Source organism: Battus philenor, unplaced genomic scaffold (assembly GCF_028537555.1).
Source record: "Battus philenor isolate CCGP_79_NKW_IND1 unplaced genomic scaffold, ilBatPhil1.0.hap1 SCAF_6, whole genome shotgun sequence".
Lineage (NCBI taxonomy): Eukaryota > Metazoa > Arthropoda > Insecta > Lepidoptera > Papilionidae > Battus > Battus philenor.
In genome coordinates, this window is record NW_027181726.1 from 14,242,996 (window position 1) to 14,266,565 (window position 23,570).

The 23,570-nt window shown below is 32.9% G+C and overlaps 1 protein-coding gene across 1 annotated transcript in view; it reads right to left on the reverse strand.

The window, feature by feature from the left end:
• LOC137930620 (uncharacterized) overlaps positions 1-23,570 on the reverse strand; it is a 490,177-nt gene that overhangs the window by 331,391 nt on the left and 135,216 nt on the right. The window contains exon 2 of the mRNA XM_068773917.1: positions 13,846-14,269. Within this exon, the coding sequence (XP_068630018.1) occupies positions 13,846-14,269 (424 nt within the window). The remainder of the gene's footprint in view (positions 1-13,845; positions 14,270-23,570) is intronic.

Consider the following 23,570-nt stretch of genomic DNA (forward strand, 5'->3'; position numbering starts at 1 on the left):
TTAAAATATATATCACATTAATACACTAAATATCATAAAAATACTATAACATATCCATGTTTTATTTGGTTAAGTATATTTATATCAATAGATATAAGTTCGAAATGTTTACATAACTGGACGCATATATAACACGAAAGCACTTTGACCAATACCGTAGATCACGATGTAATTCAGTACAAAATATATTTAGTCATTTATGGGATACATAACACTGTAAGGATACTCGTTTTGTTGCGTTTCAACAGCGTCATACTGCTATATGGACTGAGGATGTCTTGAGACACGACCAATTACAACGCACAGAGTAACATACAAACAGAATGTAGCGTTCATGTAAGAACGCCTCGTGTTACTGGCCACTTATAATTCTTCGGTATTCAAATTCAAACTCTCGTTCTAACGTATTTAAACATAGTATTGTCGCCGTAGTTTTAGTTTTTATACGAACTCTACATTAGTAATAAAAAAGGAACGATAGATTGTTATATATAACACAAGTTTTATGTCAAAAAATACAAGAGTAAAAAGGGTAATAAAACCTGTTAAAAAATGTTTTTAAAGTAAATATTTTTATCATTAATAACTGCTGGAAGCCTGCCTTAACAAAATCCAAATAATTTTTAGTTAATATAATAATTAGACGTAATAATAAAACTGAAATGTGGTACAGTTTAATATATTTTAAAATGTCATATTTTAAAAAAGACACACAAGTTTTTAAAACATTCCATATAAACACAAAAACACCTATTCACTAACGCCCTGAGTAAAATCGTACAGATAACTGCAATACTAAATAGAAAGAATACTCGTATATATGAAACCATTATTAATGTGGGTGTCCAACATGTGCTTTATGTCGTCATTCATAGAAAGTCTATTGCTGATCACCTCTCTGTAGATCTCTGTAGATAAATAAAATCCATCGAATTATAAAATAAATTTTCATCACATTGAAACACACTTTCTGTGGGGCAGACTTTACAATGCAAAAAATAAACTGAACTAACCCGATTCTTAAAATATTTTCATGAAATTTTTAATCTTCGTAAAGAAGTGCAATGTGCAAAACAATGAAATGTTATTTTATGCTGAATATATAGTTACGTATGCATCTTAGATTCATCGTCTGTTTAATCTTAAAAACTTAACATATTTTATATCATATTTTGACAGTATCCTGTTGTGTATATATAAGTAATAGGTACATAATAAACACAATTAAATTTAAACAAATAAACATTATTTATCAAAATCAAAACTGCTTTTAATTAGAAGCTCTATGCCGTTTATTACACTGTGGTAATTTAAATCTACATAACGTCTCTTTGAATGGTCGACGACGTCGAGTGTATTAGATCGTACAATTGCAGTCAAGTCCAGTTCGTTAGTGGGTTAGTATTTCGTTTGTTTAATTTCAAGACAAATTATAAGTACAGTATTGTTTCTTGTTACAGTAAACAAATACTGTTCTACTGTTCAATAAATTGTAAAAAAATATTTTAGTTTTAAACACACTTTATTTAGTGTAATCACTGGCTTGACTCCAAAATATACGTCGAGAACACCGCACGAAAATAGCTGGAATTGATGTAAAAAAATGATTATTTATTTAAGAATGACGTATTCGTCTTTCCCTTAAATAAAACCTACAACAACAGCAATACGATTTTGTAAAAAAAACATCAAATTCGTGTAATTTTTAAATTTGGAAAGCAAAACTTTTCGCTAAGAGATGATAACCATAGAAATCACCATCATTTCAATACAACAACATTTACTACTGCGTTTAGGCCTCCTCGGAGATTAGAAAAAGAATCAGTAGGAAACGGCCTCCAGTCCACCTTCTGTCTATCCGTGGTCTCCACTCCAGAAACTTAAGGCCCATATCATTGTCATCGTCATTTCAACCGATCGACGCCCACTGCTTGATGAAGATCTTGCGCTGCCCGTATCCAGGGACTTCCAGCGACCTTGTCATAGGTCCACCTAGTGGGGGAGGGGGGGGGGGCCATATAGAAATACATAACTAAAATAAGAACAGATAATTACAATATCATTAAATTCACTTATATTATAGACTATCAAAATCAGTTAATATCCCACGCTATAAATTTCAAAGGATGTCAGTAACAGGGTTTAAAATCTAATTTCCCGCCAAAAAGACCAAAACGGGATGGCTAATTACAACACGTCTGCATAACACGACAAACGACTAACAGACGGGCGTGCAAACAAGAGGATTATCGCATGCAACCGCCAAGGGCATCAAAGAGCGCCATCCATTTGCGAAATTTGTTTTTCCATTACTCAAATTGGGTTCGGCTTTGGGGTGACTTTTAGGTGGTTATGATGTGCCAAGTTGCAGACACAGGGCAACTTGCGATGCCCTCTGATAACCTCTTTGGGGATGATTCTACTTTTTTTACAATGCCGATGGAAAAGCGTGAGTGGATTGGTGTTTTCGTTTTAGCAATTTTTTCCCATTAACAAATACCGTTTCCCTGTTAGTATTTACATCTTTATCTTATTACAATGATTTCTTTACGCTTATTCTAGTATTCCTTACAGTGTTCTCTCGACACGGTTCTTTATTTTTTGAATGCATTAAATTATAAACAATCAAAACGTTCCGAATTAATGACATAATCAAAAATTTAGAATTAAAAAGTCAGTTTACACAGAACGTGAAACGAAGCAATCGCCAGTCGTAAGCATATATATATAAGCGTTCAGCGCGTTGAGGTAAATTACCACCGGAACACGCATCTGTACCTTCTTAAAAGCGAGATCAAAATTATACACAAGAAGATTAACTACCACCCGAGCATGTATTTGTTCTTAAAAAGCTACCCAAAGGCAATGTTAACAGTCATACCATCGCCGGCGTTCGAATTCAAACTCACGTTTGAATTTAAATTCGAATGCGCAAGAATAGTTTGAAAAAAAAAAGTATAGTGGCCAGAGATACAAAAAAAAGTTTGTTATATAATTGCGCTTAAATTACGAACATAAATTGAGTATGTACGTAGATAAAAAATAGTTACATGTTATAGCAGAAAACAATCGAAACTCGCTAAACGCCGCAGGTAATAGAATAAAATTAATTCATAACAAAATAACCAAAAAGGCCGTTAAAGTAAAACTAGCTGGCCCGCGGCCAGGATTGAACTTCGGCAGAATTAATTACAGCGCCAACAGATGTCGCTGCATCGCAGGTGGTTCGTATGCACAGACAAAAACTATCATAGAATTTTATGTCAGGGTATTCCCCTCGAATATGTTTATATTCATCTATCCACTAACGATTTTAAAAGTGGTAAAAACACCGCATTATAATGCTATAATCATCTGTTACTAATCAATTAATATAAGGAACACTCCTTAACCACCAATCAAAACTTTCAGAAATATCGATAGTAAAGCTAAAATAGAAAAAAGTGCTTTCAAAATTCTAATTTGTTAATATGAAAATTATTATCTATTATCTGTCTCTACAGACTTCGTACTGCTAGAAGCTAATTTATTTGCATTTTAACAGAAAAAATAATTTAATTCCACAAACTGTTTCAAAGTGATCATTACGTTCATTTATCAGCAAATAAGCTTGATATTCAACAGTTTAAAGCTATTATTAAGTTTTAAGCTATATTACTTATCATCCTGCATGTATTTATAAGAGGCTAGTCACGAATTAAAATGAGAAATATCAATTTTATTATTATTTAATTTGGTTCCCTCCTCACGAATTTTCTAGTTTGGGCTGTTGGGGATAAATTGTGTGTAGGGATTTATTGTGTGAGTATGTGTGCGTGTATATGTATATATATATAACATATAAAGGGATTAATTTTTAAATACATAGAAAAATATCATCACATATGTGTAAACAAACTTACACCTGAAACTTACTATAGTTTATTTATTTTATCATGTCTCTACTCAGTTGTAAGTACACTCGTAAGACCTATGATCACCTGCACCTATGAAGGTAGCTTTAGACGATGAATAGTAACGTGAAAGGTTTGTGTAGTTTATTATGCTTTAGTAAATCATACTTGCTTTATCATTTTGTTATTTACATAAGGCAGAAATCTAAACTGTTGCCAAAAAAAGTCGGTAGTGTTGCCAAACAATGTCTTGTAAGATACAACTTTGCAAATAAGCTTTGTGTAAACATTATTATTTACAAACTGATAGAACACGGCCCTGAAATTCCAATTTGTCAATACACAGTCCCCTAAGCAATTATTCATGAGTGTACCGATCGAGAAGTAAATCGATATGAAAACTAGAATTTACCTCCCACGAACGAACGATGGACGTTCGGATACATTTTTAGATTGCCATACGCGTTTCTTGTTTACGATATAATTTTTTATCATTATCTTCTGCATTACCTACTATAAAGATAATAGAAATTTGTATCCAAACATATCTCTTTTTAATATGTAAACATATATAATAAGGATGCATATATATATATATATATATATATATATATATATATATATATATATATATATGTGCGTGTATGATTAGATAAAATAAAATTTTTATTTTAGAATATAAATGCAGTACAAAACTGTGCAGCTAGGATATCTATAAGTTTGTGATGGCGAGAGAAGGTATGGATTCTCTGAGGTACAGAAAGTATGAAACCCGTTTTTAGTGAGCGGCCGCCCGCTCCCTAACCGCGAACAGCGTGGGCGAACCGTGGTTGGATCCGGATCCCTCTTTGGCTCGCCTGTGGTCCACGCTGCCGTACTAACTCGCAAGCACACTCCAGCAACACACCCCTTCAAAGCTCTACCGCGAAGAGCTTTAACAACGTGCGAGCGTCCCCGTGCAACTGGTAGGCGCCTCCCCAGCTTTTAGTTTCTACTTTAAATCTAGTTCACGGACCCTTCCGCTCTGTGAACTCAGTACAGATGAAGCTGTAAAAGCCTTAGGGCTAACAGCATTAACATCTTCAGAAACAATAAAATAGAAATATGGATTCTCGGGTAGTGTATATCACATATTTAACATATTTTAGTCTTAAATATGCTGGTTTTCAAAAGAAGCATTCTATCATTGTTTCTAAGCAAAGGCCATATGTATTAAAAAGCGTCGATTGTAAATTAAAAGAAATAAAAAAAAAACTGCTTGATTACTGTCGTTAAGTGAAACTAAACATTCGCTCGTTCGTTAGCGACTAAACGTTCCTTATCCCTCCCCGGTTACACCTCCACAAACGGCAAGCGGCTGCTCCCCCCACCTATCTATTAAACGACAGTTATCTCCATGATTGATTGCACGGGCATGCAAAAAGCACAGGGAATCCATCAAAGCTTTTGTGTCGCCATCCGCCGAAAGTTCGTCAATCCTGGAATTATGCTAATGAACCAAAAATTAGCTTTACAGCAACGTGCTCCGCTCTTGCGGATTTTTTTCATATAACTTTTCTAGTAAAATTTTTAAATAACTTGTTTATATCAATATCGAAATTATATTGTGGTCTTTTTAAACAGTTTTATGCAAAACACCACATCTATGAAAATAATAAACACTTATTTCAGAACGTTCTTTAATTAAAAATGTTTCGTTATAATTTTTGACTTCCTTACATAAAGCTTTCTATATATCAAAAGTCAAAACATTCTAGAATTGAACCTGTAGATCAGAGGTTACCAAGCTTCGGCTCTATGAAAGATTATTTTTTCCCCTTTTTTTATAATGGGTTTTTTATTTTTTTTCTTAATCCTTTTACCGACATTATCGGCCTGTCGTATTCCAATAAAAAACTAACATATTTCAAAGTGATCCCTTAATACAGAGTTATTGGAAATAGAAAAAAAAACTTTAGAGTATTTTGATGACGAATGAGCTATACATTCCGCTGTTTAAAGCCTTTACATCTATTTACAATCACCCTGTACACGTACTTAATTCAAAACGTATGTTTTAATCCAAGACATTCTGCGAGCGGTTGTGTCTACTCTATATAATTATATAAAAGGAGCGTAATTCGAGAATTAGTTTCACGGTCTAAAGACTGCAACTTTGCTTCTATCGTTATTCGTATATTCCGTATTTCCTTGGCACTTGTCCATGGTACACCAGCGCTCTCCTTTGTTATACCACTACATTATTTCAACTCAGCTCTAACATTTCAAAGCTTTATTTTAGTTGATTCCACCATAATAGGGTCGTCAAACTTTAGTCTGTTTCAACTAAAATCTTGTTTTCAATTAAACTATGAACGTTTACCGTTTCACTACGAAATTTGTACACAATAGTAGAAACTTTATTAAAAAAAAAACAGTTCTATTCTATTTTAGTAGTTAAGAATTGCGTTCAGCTTATTACGAATTTGATTTAATGATTGTTAAATCTATATTAGAAATGGCGAAAGAAATCGCCAGAGAACCGAAGTTTCTTGAATTAAAATTTTTCTACACGCCACTAGAAATTAACAAATATAACATCTATCTATCTAAGAGAGGACATATATCAAATTTGGTAACATTATAACAATAAAACTACAGAAAAATATCTTAAAAATAAATGATGTCTTCGTTGCGAAACCAATGGACGAACAAATTATAGATTTTAAAATGAAGCTTTTTATTTACATTTTATTAGGAGCAAGTTAAGATTGTGTTTAGCACTACTCGTAACTAAAGAATTTAAAAGAGACTTATGTGTTTAAAAAGTTATTTCTTAACATTTCATATGATTCGCCGTACGGATATCGAGTTCATAGCGTTGTAAGGAGAAAGGCTAGGTACGGTTATCGGAGCTGCCGACCCGCGTAGCAGGCTTGGTGAAGCCTTCTTACATTTCACCGATCAGATTATTTAATATATTCACCAATGTTCCTTTGGAAGCTCATTCCAAAAACGAGTTGATTTCCTCTCTCTACAGTGCTAAATACTTAAGCAGGTTTTAAAGTGATTTAGCTGTTACACGTTTAGCACCTCCGAGCGAAAACAAATTAACTATGAATTTATTCCTAGTTATTTCGTTGCCTAGATCCATAGTACACATCCATCTTAGAAGTGTTGGCTTTAAGTAAATCTGTTTTCCAGGGAACACTAGTTTCTGTCTACACATTTCGATATTCAAACTACAAGTCTAGCAGAAGTAAAGTGTCGCAAAAACCACGACACAATCCAAAAGTTATAGTTGAATTTTGAAGAGTAATATTTAAGCATATCATAAAAGCAAAGAAATTAAAAATACATCAAATTTTGTGACAGAATTTAATTCCTTATCTACGGGTAAACAATACAAGCATAACACTGAAATCACAGCGCATACACGAAATAGGTGCGTTCATTAAAATAACGTTTACATCCATTAAGGCAACATAGGAGCCAAAATAACAAGCAAACAATTTCGGTAATACGGAAGTACCTTGCACGGTACATTTGTGGCACAATCCATTGCCATCAAACACGAGGGGCACACGGTAATGTATGTTGCCAATTAAGCTAATACCTCGCTGAATGGGGAACGGGAGCGGAGAAACTGAAGAAAACCAGCAATGGATTAATGACATCGTGTAATCTTCAACATCGGTATTACGGGTACATACATAATCGTAAATCGTAGTTATTTCATATTATTATTCTCTTATACATTCCCTTATTGTTAGTCATCCTTATATATTATCTATTTGCGAACGTAAAATCACGTCGTGAATTTTTATAAAATCGTTTTTGCTATAGTAAATTGATCGAATTTTCAATTCACATATTTAATTTATTAATTTATCTACGGAAATTTGATTACTAAATTTATCTGCACATAAGACTGTAGAGTCCTCAACCAGGCGGCCTATTAATTTTTGTATCTCTTCATCTGCTTCACATGAATTGACTTGATCGACACAATTCAGTCCAGTTGATGTTACCTCTTTAACGCTTCCTATCACTTCATCATCCGTGATCATAATACCACGGCCATCACTATCTTTTCTTTTCCCTTTATCATTGGCCTTTTCTCTAAATTCTAAAGCATAGAAAAACATAAACAACACCAGTATTATGGCAAAGACGTAATAGCAATTGTCTTCCAAAACAATCACAATAAATGACGCGGGATTCATTTTAAATTTTATTAGATATAAATGACTGAATGTACGTTGTTATAATAGTTATAACATGGATCTGAAATGGTTTTCAGTTTAATTCTTTAGTCAACCTGAAATTTAACTAAATTGTTTACGATTAATGCGTATGTTATAGATATAATGCGATTTCTTGACTGAACCTTGTCAAGTTGTCAACGGTTATACAGACAACGGGTAATTATACCACAGATAAGATATAAGAAAGTTTATAAGATAAGACAACTCTATGATGTAGATAATGATAAATTAAAGATTAGTTTAAGAAAGGAATTCATATCTATTTCTATCCTTTTCAATCATTTCTAAATATAGAATATTTAAGAAAAGGACCAATATTTAACCACTCCCGCACATGCAGTGGTAGTCGTGCAACAAAGTGCAGTCTTCCGTGTGACTCTGTGTTTGGTACTAATCGGTGTAGCATATCTCCTGAAGATGCCCCATGGAGGGGTGGCACGTGTTGGGTGATTTGATGGTGATGGTTGTGTAATTCGCATTGTTTGCCACATGCGCATTTATCAGCGGGCTGGCTGGCGGTGCACTTTGTTGCACGACTACCACTGCATGTGCGGAAGTGGCTAAATATTGGTGCTTTTCTTACTTAGGATGGACTTCCGCAAAATAACGCCCGATTCCTTTATAAAATATCTATTTTACTTTGAATCAAAACAACTTAAAAATAAAGTAATTAATGCTTTTTCCACTCATCGCTCTTCGCATCGAAGCCTATTGAGGCTAAATGGTTTCCGATCAGCTATCAAGAGCTGGTAGACGCGACATGAATAGGCCCCTCACTGGGTAGACCGTTAACTTAGTTAAGTTCGCGGAGAGTCGCCGGATGCAGAGCAGGATCGACCACCGTGGCGATCTTTGAGTGAGGCATAAGCCTTACAACGTCCATCAACTGAAAAGAAGTAGAAGAATGCATTCTTGTCCACAGTAAAAGTTAAAAAATATACTTCACTAACTCGAAAAAATTATAGTGCTAGTTCGATCGGAACAGTTGTATCGTGCATTGGGTAATTAAATCTATATAATGGACAGCACAGGGGTGCCGGTCGAATTATATCGAAACCGCTAAACGATGTTTGGCTAAGAGAAAAGATCATGATCGTCAACTTCTTCTTATTATTCTAAATATCATCTTGAAGTGTTGCCGTAGATTATTCCGCTGCTTCTTATGTTATTAGGTCATACGAGTTACAGACCAATCCAAGGCCAATCATAGGACCCTTGAGATAAGTCACTCTATAGGACATCCGCTTAAACGATCTAAGAGCCCAGCAGCCTTCAAATTCAATGTAAAATCGTAGTATGTATGCCCTAATCGAGACTCCTCAGGTAGCCGTCAACTTTTACTACCTTAAATAGGAGTTTTAGGTTAAACCCCTCTACATCCTGCCCCCTTCAACCTTCGGAATCTGCTAAATAAATTAGTACCAAAACATTAATTTATCACTCTTCCTATAATACTCGTACTGTTGGTTGTTAAAAATAAATTATACTCCTTCGACAAAATTATTACGTAATATCTTCCATGGATTTCCATAGAAAATATAATACGTATGCATTTTAAATTAAAACTTTCAGACTTGGTTTATAACATCCTAGGAACATCTCATTTGAATGAATGGTAATGCGATACCGTAAAAGCATATTCCAGCTAAAACTCAGCATAAATGCATAAATTAAAACTACGTCATATGCTTTTCTATTACTTTTGTTTACTGTATATAATGTAACTACTACTAACAAAAAATTTAAGAAAAACGTTGGACATTGAAATATTAATTAAAACATTTTTAACCACCTCCGGAATATATTCGTACTTATAAAATTGAGAGTGGTGATCGTAGATTTATTGAAAGATCTGTAATTGATTTTAATTATGCCTACAATTATACTGCTAAAAACTGTTTATTTTTTATTAATTCTAAGACATGTATCATTAAAAAATGATGGACCGTTTAATTAAGGTTGCGTTAAGTAAAACACAGCCTTTTTTTGGAAGCAATTTTTTATTTAAACTAACTATGCAATATCTATCAGAATGATATATTCTACAGCAGATCGATCAGTGTTACACAATCTCAAATAATCCACACATTGTGCTTTAATTAGACAGGATTTCCACTCCTCAAAAACAATTTTTCAGAGGATGGGCAGCTGCGTCATTCGCGTCCAATAATATGACACTCCAATCACCAACCCGCTTGCCATGTAAACGTCCTCTTATAGGTATCATTGAGGCTCTGTGCTTGTGGACATCATGAGAAGAATGCTACAAAAGCTTTTATATCATTGTCCAACATCCTTCAACTTCGCACCCTGCTCCGTGAGGTTTCAACTATAAATTCAAACGCTTTTTTTGTTACTTTTCATGCTTAATAGAAGTAAATTAAAATATTCCAAAACTTTTTGAAAATCGTTGACCCTATAATAGATTTGAAAATTTAAAGACATTACATAGGAATGTGTATATATATCTCCGAAGAAATGCTAGTAGACAGGTCACCTATCGCGCTGAACACGGCTGCTGGGACTACAAGATCCTGGATGCCGCTTCCATCCTGTCTTTAACCTTCGAAGGAAGCCTATATTCAGCAATGGACGCGCCAGACATAGATACAGTGGCCCATAGATGGACTGTACTCTATGAATAAACCATTAGATACTTATAATAAAAATGTAGATATGTCCTTGGGACATGATTTAGAAGCTTAATTACATCATCAGGGGCGAATCGAAAAGGGGAATCCCAGAGAAATATAATTCTTTAAATACATCAGTCGAAAGAAAGCGCTCTACAGTACTTCACTACTTGTGATTAACTGAAGATTTTCTATTCGTGCAACATTGTTTTCATAGTTTTAAATCGATATGAATATTAGTACAGCTTGAGTGAATATATACATTTCCATTTCGGACTTCGTATTGTTACTACCTCCAAGAAATACTGGCCCCACATAGATTTCGTTGGATCTTTTAAGTTTCTCAATTAAGTATAAACTAATATAGACTTAAAAATAATTAAGTATGTATCAATGCCTTAATAAAACTATTACTATTTCTTCCGTACACTTAACCGAATGTCGATCAGTATATTGTGGGGACGTCAAATAAAACAAGTAAATCTCCAACATGTTATATAAATAGACGAGGGTACGTATAAAATTCATGTCGATTCAAACTCCATCTATACGTAATCCCCCACACTAAGCCCATATTTTCTAACACAATCTTTCGTGAGACAGCCATCGCGGAGGCTTTCAAAAACAATTTAGGCGCGACTAAAGAAGCATTAAGGTGCATCAGGCCAATTATTTCCCCTCCTGTATCTTATAAAGACATACAAAACTCTTTGAGATGGTTTAAACGTATCACTGTAGATTATCCGAATTTCGTTTAGGCGTAAAAAATAAAATAAAAATATATAGACCTTTTAACAAAAATGTTGTAGTAATTATCTTTAAACTAAAAAAAATAATGGAATCAGGCGTTACCTTGCGGAAGTCCATCCTAAGTAAAAAAGGACCAATATTTAGCCACTTCCGTACATGCAGTGGTAGTCGTGCAACAAAGTGCACCGCCCGCCAGCCCGCTGATAAACTCACTACACTCACAAATTACTTTCATGAGTAGTTTGGCGGTTATGTGATTCGCATTGTTTGCCGCATACGCATTTATCAGCTAAATATTGGTCCTTTTCTTAACTAAAAAAATGGTTTTACGTCTCTTTCAAGATGCAATGGTATACCCTATGGAGGGAATCGCCACCCTTGGCTAACGGGTTTTCAACCGCAGTGTGATATTATAGTAAGCATAAGCAGCTGCTGTCCATTCTCTGGAAAGTTGTTTATGATCATTGACAGTCTTATATATGCACAAAGTGTTAATTATATAAGATTGTATCTCGGTAATCAAACTCGCGACCTAAAATCACAAGTGTCAGTACTGATGTATTAATATAATATCGAAAGTGTTTTGCTCGACACAAATATTACCAGAGTGACTTTATAGCGATTTACTTAATTGGCCATTCAAACAAGAATATACAGAGTGTTTGATTATAGGTGTAAAAGGTTTAAAGGGAGGAATATATAGCCATTTCTCATTAAAAACTTTAGAGCTATTACGAGTATATATAGCAATACACCTATTTGCAATGACCATGTATAAAGTAATCGCTCTGAAATATGTTACATTTATTTGTTTTTTTTTTTTGTTGTAATGCGACAGGCGAATTACCTCTGGTACTGTTACAGTTTGTAAAGCAGATAGTAAAAAATAATTTATATGCAATAATCCGAATTTAGAAAATGTTTTTTCTTAATATTATCATTAAGTTTTTTATTATTTCTGAAACAATTTTCTTTTTTAATAGTATAGAATAGAATCAAATCCAATTTCGATTCTTATTATATATATATAAACAGTTTGTAAACATAATTCAAAATGTATTGTCCGTCTCTGTAAAACAAATCGTAAAACAACATATTTGATTGTTTTCGTTTTTGCTTTGTTTCGAGATCTTTGTCGTTTCGATACAAACTTCTTTACAAAGCCTGTCACGTTTGAAAGGTCCGAAATAAGTTTACAAAGTCTCTTGACATGGGCTCAGACACATCAAATTGTCCACTCTACCTGCTGTGAAATTAAAACTTCGATTTTCGTTTTAAAACGTTTTTTGTTTTTCATATTTTTTTACTAAGAAATAAAGTATTATGATTTGGACATTTTTTTAATTAAAACTAAGTCATCTGTAATATTTACGTCACCCTTTAATATTAAATTACATTTAATATAAGTTTGGTTTATACTTATTTGTATATATGAACCACATTGTCACCATCACAGATATTCGCCAATACTGCATTTCAAAATCATCGAAGGCAAAACACCAATATGCAGAATGGTTTAGCCGCTTGATTTAGATTCCGACAAATAATATTATTCGGTGCAATCATCATACAGACTAAATTTCAATAGCGGCTACAATAATTCTAGTTTACTTCGATTCTTGGTACATTGTATCACACCAGATCCACTATAATAAGGAGAGTCCAATTATTGCTTGAAATATATGAAATAAAATTAATTTCATAGAATATGACCAGACATTAGCCTTAATTTTTTTTATTATGTTAAATTTATTAAATATCTGTCGACCTTAAAATCGGTAAACCATGGTTGCACTATCTTTAACAAAATCCTCTTAACTTTTGATGTTTCTTTAATAAATTGATTAATTATACAATTTATTTAATATAGAAAAATAATAATTTGTATAATATTGGGTGAGAGTGGGTCAAAGAAAATTAACTACCCACATATAATTACTTATTGCCAAAAGAAAAGTTTTTGATAAAATGTCAAGAATATTCAGTTTAAATAATTGTTTTGAGTAGTTCAAATAAAACTTTTTGGCATTTTCGGTACATGATGTGTAAAAGTCACTTAAATACACGAAAACAGGCAAAATTGAGTCAGTTTTAAAATATGTTAAGCGGTTTAAATTGGGTTTTCGCCTTGCCGCCACGACCCTGCGGAATCTGCAAATGTCACTTGAAAAAATATCTAAAGCTAAATGTAAAAAGAATTAAGAAAAACAAATAAATAGATTCGTACCGAAATGAACAAAAAATTAAATTAACAATTAGTTAAATGTATGATCATCCATAATAAGAAAGCGATAGTTAAAATATAATAACAGCGCCATCTACCTTATCCCCGTCGAACTTTTCAACATGTTCTTCGCCGCACCGCACTTCACGTTTCTCGCGAACGTTACGCCGAACTACGACCGGTGTTTGCGGCGGCGACGCTAGCGCCATGCTGTTCCTCGCGCTCCCCGGCGGCGACTTTATGAACTCAATCTTGCCGCCTTCCACACAAATATTCGGAGTCAATGGATACATGGGCGATATCGCCACATTAGTATTAGCTAAGTGACTGTACATTTGATTGTCTTCTAAAGGAAGCGACTTCGGCTTCGACTTTCGCCGATATGTTGACTCGTATGCAGGGAATTGGGCTTTGTCTTCGGGATGAACCTGACGAACCTTTCCGGGAGGTCTATCAGGTGGCTCCGGGGATACACTGCCATCGTCAGTTCCGGGACTTTCGTTTCTTTCATTGTTTGATACCCTGTAACAAACAAAAAATACCGTTAAATGTTGACAACTATTATCTATTTTCAAAATAACTGACTAATTAAAATGAATACAATAAACAATTCCCGCATAATTTTATAAATTGTGGGGATAATAATTACTAATGACCGTTTTATGATATAAATAAATAATACAATTATTTATTTTGTATGCACTGCACAGATGGATGCCGAATGAAACATTATAGCGTTAGTTCCTGCAACATTGTAACAGATGGCGCTGAGGATGAAAATATGTTGCCTAAATTTTAAAAACTCGATAATTCATAAAATAAATATAATAAAAAATGTTTGTGACTTTCTTAGTAATGGTAATGGTATACTTAAAAATATTATAAACAGTTAATTAAAATTAATAATGTTTTAAAGCATAAAAAGAGATAAAGTTCTACATCGCGCTATGAAAGTTTTCGATGTCGCTTGGTATATATACAGCGAGCGAACCGATTCTGTTGGAAGTGTATTCTCTAGTGTGATGCCACTACTGTTCCAAGATCGCTTTCGTACTGAACGATTGCAGGTCTCCAACAGCACGTGACGTCACGCTCTCGTTGCCAGGCGACGCTTCTTGTAATGTGCGCCGCGGACGCTCGCCCGCGCGGCTGCGACGGACCGGCAGCGCACCTTCCTTGGGCGGCCTCTGAACCTCTTTACGCGGTTTTAGTTAACTCGTTAGCTTAGCTCCGGTTAAATTTGAGCACTTCCATACTGTGGCGACGAGAGCAATACTCGATTGCCAGTTTTTTGATCAACGTTATAAAAACATGTGAATATATTAGATATTACATACATACTATAAGATTAAAAATGGTGGATCATCGACATATAATTAGGTTTGATTTGCGAAAACACAGGACCTTATTTTTCAATATTTTTTTTTTAAAAGCGTTTAGAAGCAAATACATATTTTATTTTAACAAATTGAGCGATATTTTTCAAAATAAATCTAGTGCAGATCGAAAGTCACAGGTTCGATTCCTGGAAAATAATTTCATATATTTCAGACTATGCTTTAATTACTTAGGATTGTCACTTCTCACAAACATGTTTCCAGAGGATGGGCAGCAGCGTCCTATGAGCACTGTAATACTACATTGTCATCACCAACCCGCCTGTCAATAGTGGCGATTATTATAAAATTACCCCTATATATAGATATCTTATATGAGTTGAAAAGACGACGATTCCATAAAAACATAACTTATTTAAATTTCTGTCATTAATCCTTACATTAAAATGTCATTTGTCATTGTTTTAAATGTCATTAAAAACCGGGGCTAAATCACATCAGTATCTTTTTACATATCTTAAATTGTTTAATCTATATACAATAAATAAAACAGATACTGAAAGACGATCGCCATACTTTACATACTAAACACACTTATTTAATATGAACTTAAATACGTACAAATATCTGAACTAATCTTAGATAAACATTGTCTCGGATAATTAACATTAAAATGTGAAGACACAAGCAAGACCGCGTTCAAATAATTCGCTCGGTAATCGTGCAAAACGAAAACGTAAGTACTCATCCGCGAATAGAACAACTTAATCCTATAGTAATAGAAGCTAAACGCACAAGGCATCAGTTTACTTGGATTATTTTATCTCGTATTCCATATCAATGCGCATTTCTATCTTATGGTACTTTAAAATGACTGTTGAAAACTGAATGAATGCGAAAAAACTATTTTAAATTGTTTCTTGTTACAATAATTATTTAAATTTATTTCGATGCATATTTGTTAAATCATTTTTGTTAAAAAATAGGTCTGTAATAATTATTTCATGTTATGTTATTTTTTAATGACCTCCGCTACTGAGAACCGTACCCGTATCATGTTTTGGAACAGGGTTTTTCTTAATTGATTTTTTTTTCATATGCTTTTTTATTTTTCTGCTCTTCTGTCATTTCTCTTAAGATCTATCTTTCCTCTTCTTTCATTTTACAATTTTCTTTCAGGCTTTTTTTAATCTGTAAGACTTTGACTGCTGAACGTAGAATCGCTTTTTTATTTCTATATGTGGGATAGGGACTTGTCTTACAAGGGTTTAGTACTTTTTCATATTTAATTTTTATTTCATTGTAGTCGTTCGTGCTGCACATTTTCTTTTGTTCGTCATCTTCCTTTCGTCACAGTATCTACTCACCCATTTCATTCTTTGCATTTCTTTCAGATTTCTGAAAAATCTGTTATAACTCGGGAATATGTTTCTAAGTTATAACAGATTTGGGTTATTGTAATCACATTACATTATCGCAGATTTTGTTACTAAATTATGGCTTACGTCTAGTATCTTATGTTCCTTTGTCTTTAACACCAATATTGTTTACTCATTTCTTCGCAATTTTTATGGTTTTATCTCAGAAAGTTCGGTCTTACTCGACCATGCCTTATTATAATTATGCCTTGTTACTATTTATTGAATTTAGTATTTTTTTTTGGCCTCCGCTATTGGGACTTCTCCTTCCACCCCTATTTTGTTGGGAACAGGGTTTTTTAGTTCTACACAATTTTTTACATGAATTTTTTATTTTCGTCCTCGTCTTCCATAGTTCACAATATCTTTTTTTCTTCCTTCTATCATTCAATAATTCCATCTTCCTTTCTCAATCATTCCTTTCCTTTCATCCATCCTCAAACACTTCAGTTGTATTTTCTATTGCATTATCACAGCTTTATTTAGTTTATTTATTTTTCTCATGTACATCAATTTTACATTTTTTATTTTAATTTCAATTGAATTTAGTATTATAGCTCTGCCTAATCTTAGCTTTGTATAATCCGAATTTGAATCTCTGTTTTGCAAATACAACGAAGTTATCCAAATAAAGGACAGTCGATTACCAGATGCACCACGGTCTAGTCTTCCACGTAGAATAATAGGACCAGTTGCTATCGACCTTCATTAATATAGATTAGATATAAACACTGATTCGTAATTTTATTTTATTCGGAAAAAAATTCTGAAATTCCAGAATACACTCGTCAGGTATATTCGTAAGATAATTAATTACAAATTAACATAAAATACACAGTTAACATATCTTTTTTGTAACTACAAGCCTGATTGTTACTTTGCCTGATTGTCACATTATTAAACAATTCAAATTTTAGATACCGAAATTGAAAATAAAGAACTTGAAATTTCTAATTTGTGGTCTAAATTTGTAACAAAACGCAATTCTTCGCAGTATGCTTAGATCACAAAGCTTTCGGCCTACCAGGGCGCACTTGTGTCGGAATGCTATACAGGTATTATCGACAAGTGAAAGACCGAGGCGAGGTCCCCTTGTGGGGGACTTTTAGCCTAATTCCATGGAACATCTGCCTGAACGATTTAAAAGCCTCTCGGTCTGCCAAGGCCGTGGATTCCCAGGGAGCCGTCGTGTTTCGCTACCTTACCTATATATGCAACTTGAGCAGAAGTGTACGTAAGGTTAAAAAACAGTTTTAAAAGAAAAGAGTTCTCTACCGTTCAGCCCTGCATAATATGAATTGTTAATAGCTACAAAAGAGTGCTTTTTGATATTAATTATCACTTCTTTACTAAACGATGTTGAAATATTTACGTTTATTGAATCGAAAGACCCAATGCGAGTACAAAGTTAAAGGGAATATATAAATATTTCTTCACTGCATCGTACCAAGGGATCTTGTTTACTGCAAATTATGCATTTAACATATGCTGTTTATGATTGCTTATAATTCCAGCAGTTGAAGTTAGTGCAATAATAAAAGTAAATAACCCATTTGTATAATGCATTTTCCAGTTATTTTTACCGCATACAATGTTTGTGAGATCATGAGTACAGATGTGTTAGTAGTACAGAGACGTATTCAGAGAGAAATGTTTTTTTTATTTTTATTAACAAAACATTGGAGACAAGAAATCGATAGACAAAGGAATTGTCGTATATAGATGTAAATACTTTAAAGGGGTGAATGTACAGTTCATTTATGAGAAAAAAGTTTTATAGCTTTAAAATCTATTTCAATATATATTCTGAAATATGTTACATTAGTTAATTTTTTTTATTGAATTGCGAAAAAACAATAATTTCAGTCAGTGTAAATATTACTACGTGTCTTTCTGCAGAGATGTTTAAATAATTAATTTTAATACGCAGTTATTCAAAATTTTGACAACGCTTTTTCTTTCATTTTCATTACGTTATTTAATATTTGTGAAACATTTTTCTGAATAGGGTGTACCGTATATTAATTGCCAGCAAATGATCCATACATTCACCCTTTTAAAGTTTTTACACCTATACACAATCAACCTGTAAGGTAAGGGCATTAGTAATTGGCCATGTACTAGAAGTCGACCGTTTTGTATGAAATTTTAAATAATAATTTTTAAGTGCTTATGATTTGTTAAATTGAAAGATTTATTAGCAAAACTTAATCTGAAGGATATAATAATTTCCTTTAAGTACCTACTGATATTCTAAAATTTAAATGTATGTGGTCAATAAAAAAACATTTTAATAGCGCTCTGAAGTGGTCAATTACTGATGCCTTTAACATAAATAAAAAAATAATTCGTAATTCTTTTAATCACATCATAAATTAATAATAACTGCCTATTACATTTATCTTTTTAATAAGATTCATAATAATTTATTAGAACGTTTTTAGATAGTAAATACAATTTAAAATGTGGCTTACATTTGCAATGTCAACAAATAAATCGAGCAGTTGAATTAATAATGATTGTTTGTGGCATCAATCCTGGAGGTGTATGTGACGAATACGTAATCATTATTAATGCAAAAAAACGAGTAAAAATACCTACTCATGTAAAAAAGTTTTTTTTAAGAATATAGTTTTAGAGTGAATTATTCTAACTACTGTATTTTAGACATTCATAAAAATTTTTGTTTTGTGGTGTAAAATAAACGGTTTATGTTGGTTGTTGATAATTTTTTTTATACGGACAAAAGACCTAGACCCAGAAGATCGGCTGAAAATTAACGCCATGCAGATGTGGTTCTGGAGACGGATGTTCAGAATCCCGTGGACGGTACATCTAACAATTGATTCGGTCCTCAAAGAACTTAACATAAAGGAGAGATTATCGTTGACTGTGTAAATATGAACCATTGTGTTCTTTTCACATATAACATATGTAAGGTTGCTTCAATGGATTATTTGGTGGTGCAAGTAAAAGAAGGCAAGCGAGTCCAACGGACAGATAATCAAAACCGTCACTAATGAGTCAGTAAATGAATTCTCTCACTCCTACTAACACCGAGCTACAAGGAGACTCATGGAGAGGGCAGCAGGGGTCCACCGATCTGGGCTTGACCACAACCACTCTGTCAAGACTGCACGAACGAGAAGTTTATTGTGGGCTCGTTCAGAATCCTAGTATCATTAAGTTGACGGATTCCATTATAAGAGAGCTCATTTTGATTCTAGTTCTGCAGAATTGGTTCACCTGGCATATTGCATACCTAAATGATCACTATAATTAATCTTAACTTGATAATAATATAAATCATGTAGTGCTTAAAACATCTGACGTTTAGTGTTTACAAAAATGTAATTTAAAACTGTGGTTATAAGTATCATTTTACATTGTACTAAAATTCACGATGAGATTAGTATTTATCTTATAATATGAAGACAGATTGACACTGGGGTTAATGATGCATTAAATAAATTTTGAATCATTTACGCTTCGTATTTGACGTCTCAATAAGTTCTTAGTCGTGACATTTATAATCTTTAATGAACATTTTGACTCTGTCTAAGCAAGGTGATGTCACACTAATAAAATTTGTAGTAAAGTACAATTAAATTTTCTTAATAATCCGTTATAGGACAGCTTTGCAGAAGATAGATATCTAAGCTAACGGCTTAGGGCCGCAAATCTTCTTGAGAAATCGGTTTAAAGAGGTCAATATTGTTCCAGTGGTCTCACAATATATGATAATATAATGTACTTTTGCAAAAATTATTACTGCAAAAAATAGTGCACGGCCATAGTGTGTTTATAAGGCACCGTGAAAAACTTTCCGTACCAAAGTTTCGATTGGGAAATGTCTCTAATTTATTTGTAATAAAAGCAATTAGGTTTTTAATCAAATACATAATTACAATCATCGGCAAAACATTATTGGACTACCATTTACAAAATTACAAACGCATGTTAAAAATAAATTGATGTAAAAGGCTTATTATTTAATAAACAAATATATAAGATAAGAAACCTTGGCAGGGATGTTACTTGGTTGTTTTGATTTCATTTAGGCCATATTTGATAAAGTGTATATGTATAAATCTTTATAAAACTTACTAAAAATTTAGTTGTTGTGGAGTTTATTCCTGCTTTTTTTCCACAACTATAACACCATGCAAAACAGAGTCGAGTCACAAATAAAACAGATAAAAGGCAATAAATAATTAGCTGACAATCAATGAGAGTTCTGTGAAAAGTTCAAATGTCGAATAATATTTTTCTCAGCGATAACAGGCAGCCGATGTCTTATTCTAGATATAGGCCTCTCCTATAGATTTTCCAATGGAACCGATTTGAAGGAGTTTGTATCCAACGTCTTCCGAGGACCTTATTAATGTCGCCTATCAAACTTGCTGGTGGGAGAATTACGGTTTGATTGCTGTTCTATGGTCTCCATTTCAGAAACTTAAGTGTATCTTACTCCTTATCACTTAATATCAAGTGAACATTCCTCACCAATAATTCGTTTAAAAAGCTAAATCTATTTTTTTAATTAAATATGTTCATATTCAAGAAAATAAAGTTAATATACTCTAAGGAGGAAAGAGTATTAAATAAAATTCGTTGTTTTTTTTTAAACCGGCAGAAATAAGTAAGAGCTCATCAACGCTTGTTTGTTTTCGGCCAGTTGTGTTTTTCTATTTCTTTCATTTCTAAATGCGTCTGAACGGGAAGGAAGCGATGCGAGGTTTGCTTCTGTAATGAAGCATATTCATTTTACGCGTGTTCCAAATTAGACTTAAAGCTTTACGTAATATGATTTATGTTCCTTGTAGACATTGATTGGTTGTAGGACTTTTAATGATTGCGGCAATATTTTCGTCACTGCGCGTCAGTTTTATCTCTTTTTGACAGGTATGGTTAAACCACTAAACGAATGGATAACTTTAAAATAATTATAGAAATGAATTATATATATATTTTGTAATAATAATTGTAGAAAAATGTTACTTCTTTTTAATTTACTCCAAAACTAATAATATTACCAGTTTTATACCTTTTAAAGTTTAATGTGTATCCAAAACCTTTTATAGTTGACTTCATATATAAACATTAAATGTTATTACGCATTTGATAAAAAATGCTATTTGCTATATTTACGAATATAAATATTATACATTTTGTTTAAATAAAATTAAAAAAGAAAATATATGTAGAAAATCAATTAAATAATTATTAAAATCATTTGCTCTCTACAAAGGTGCTTGGGGCCGAATCGTTGTTGAGTGGCAACCATGAACTGGTAGACGAGATGAGGGTAGGTATTCCACTAGGTGAACCTGCATATAGTTAAGGTAGAAGGATATACCTGGATGCGAGCAGCACACGACCGGTCATCGAGGCAACCTAATGAATAAGATTATATAATCTAAACCAGAGTTCCCCAAACTTTTTTGTGTCGTAGACCCCTTGCCATGTTTTTCCGCTTTGGGTAGATCCCCTACTTACCTGATATTGATTTCCTGTAAATTTCTAACTGTAGTGAAGTTTAGTGTTAAAAACTTAAAGTAAAAACACCTTTTAATTTATACATTTATTAATTGAATTTAAATTAAAACTACTCAAAATAAAATTTTGTATCTGTTATCCGTGAAATATACGTAACATATTAATATTTTTTTACTTCAGGTACTTTTATAAATAATATAAATGTTTTGATATTATAAGATAGTATGATGCAAGTAAATAGGTTTATGTGTTGAGATCCACTATCGTGGACCCCCGTTTTTATTTCATGAACCCTCAAATTTTTTTTCGCTGACGTAGACCCCTTGCAGGTTGTCATAAACCCCAAGGGGTCGATGTAGACCACTTTGGGAATCACTGATCTAAACTATATAATACATAAATGCTTCAAGGCCTCATAGCCGTTCAACTGTCACTCGCTACTAGGAAATATAATCACTTTTAGTTTTATTATATTATATTATTATTATATTATATATTTATAATTATTTTTCTAATTGTAAAAGCAACCTATTACACTTTAAAAGATTTTATAAGTCAACACGGCTAGGAGTTTTTAACTTCGTCGCTAAAATACTTTTCATTAAAATATTTCTCCGCTTACTACTGCAATATTTGTTTCGTTTTATTATTAGTTATTATTATTTACACGTCTGCACGCCAAATGTTGATAATTTATTATTAAAGCATCAGGTTCATCCTTCTCACTAAAAATATTGACTTATTGCTTATGTTATTTCATTTATAGTTTATTTTATGTTTATTTAATGTTACGTGTATTTTATGTAACATTAACAAAATTTTATTTTGAGTAGTTTTAATTAAAAATCATTTAATTAATGTATAAATTAACATGTGTTTTTACTTTAAGTTTTTAACACTAAACTTCACTACAGTTAGAAATTTATAGGAAATCAATATCAGGTAAATACGGGGTCTACCCAATACGGAAAAACATGGCAAGGGGTCTACGACACAAAAAAGTTTGGGGAACTCTGGTCAAGATATACACGCAAAACATTTATAAGTATTACTTTGTGTTGTATTTAAATGTAAGCGCTGTTAATATAAGAAGGAAATGAAATATGTATAATTTTCGAAGTCTGTAGTTTCAGTGGTCACACCGCTGCACGGGTGACAGATAAAGTAGTCAGCGACGACATCAAAGCGGCCCCGAATTCCGGCGGCGCTCGCGTGTCGAAACGCCTGCGTCCTCTCAGATCAATCTGCGTCTAGGCATTTTGGAATAAGCCAGTATCTGATTTAGCGGAAATCGTCACTGGTACTCTAGTAGTTAACAAATGTGACTTCGAATCTTAAGAACGGCGATTCGAATCCAGATATGTTTAACGCAACGGACTATCAACAGAAATAAAAATAAACGGTCGGGTAAAGCTCGGCTACAAGATAAATGGTCAAATGAAAAATTGCTTATTAAACAAATAAATAAAGGTGAAAGTAAGAAAAAATAAAAATTGTAAATTAAAATAATAATTTAAGAAAACAAAATGAAAGAAGCAGTAAAAAACATAAGGTTACCAGGAATGTAGA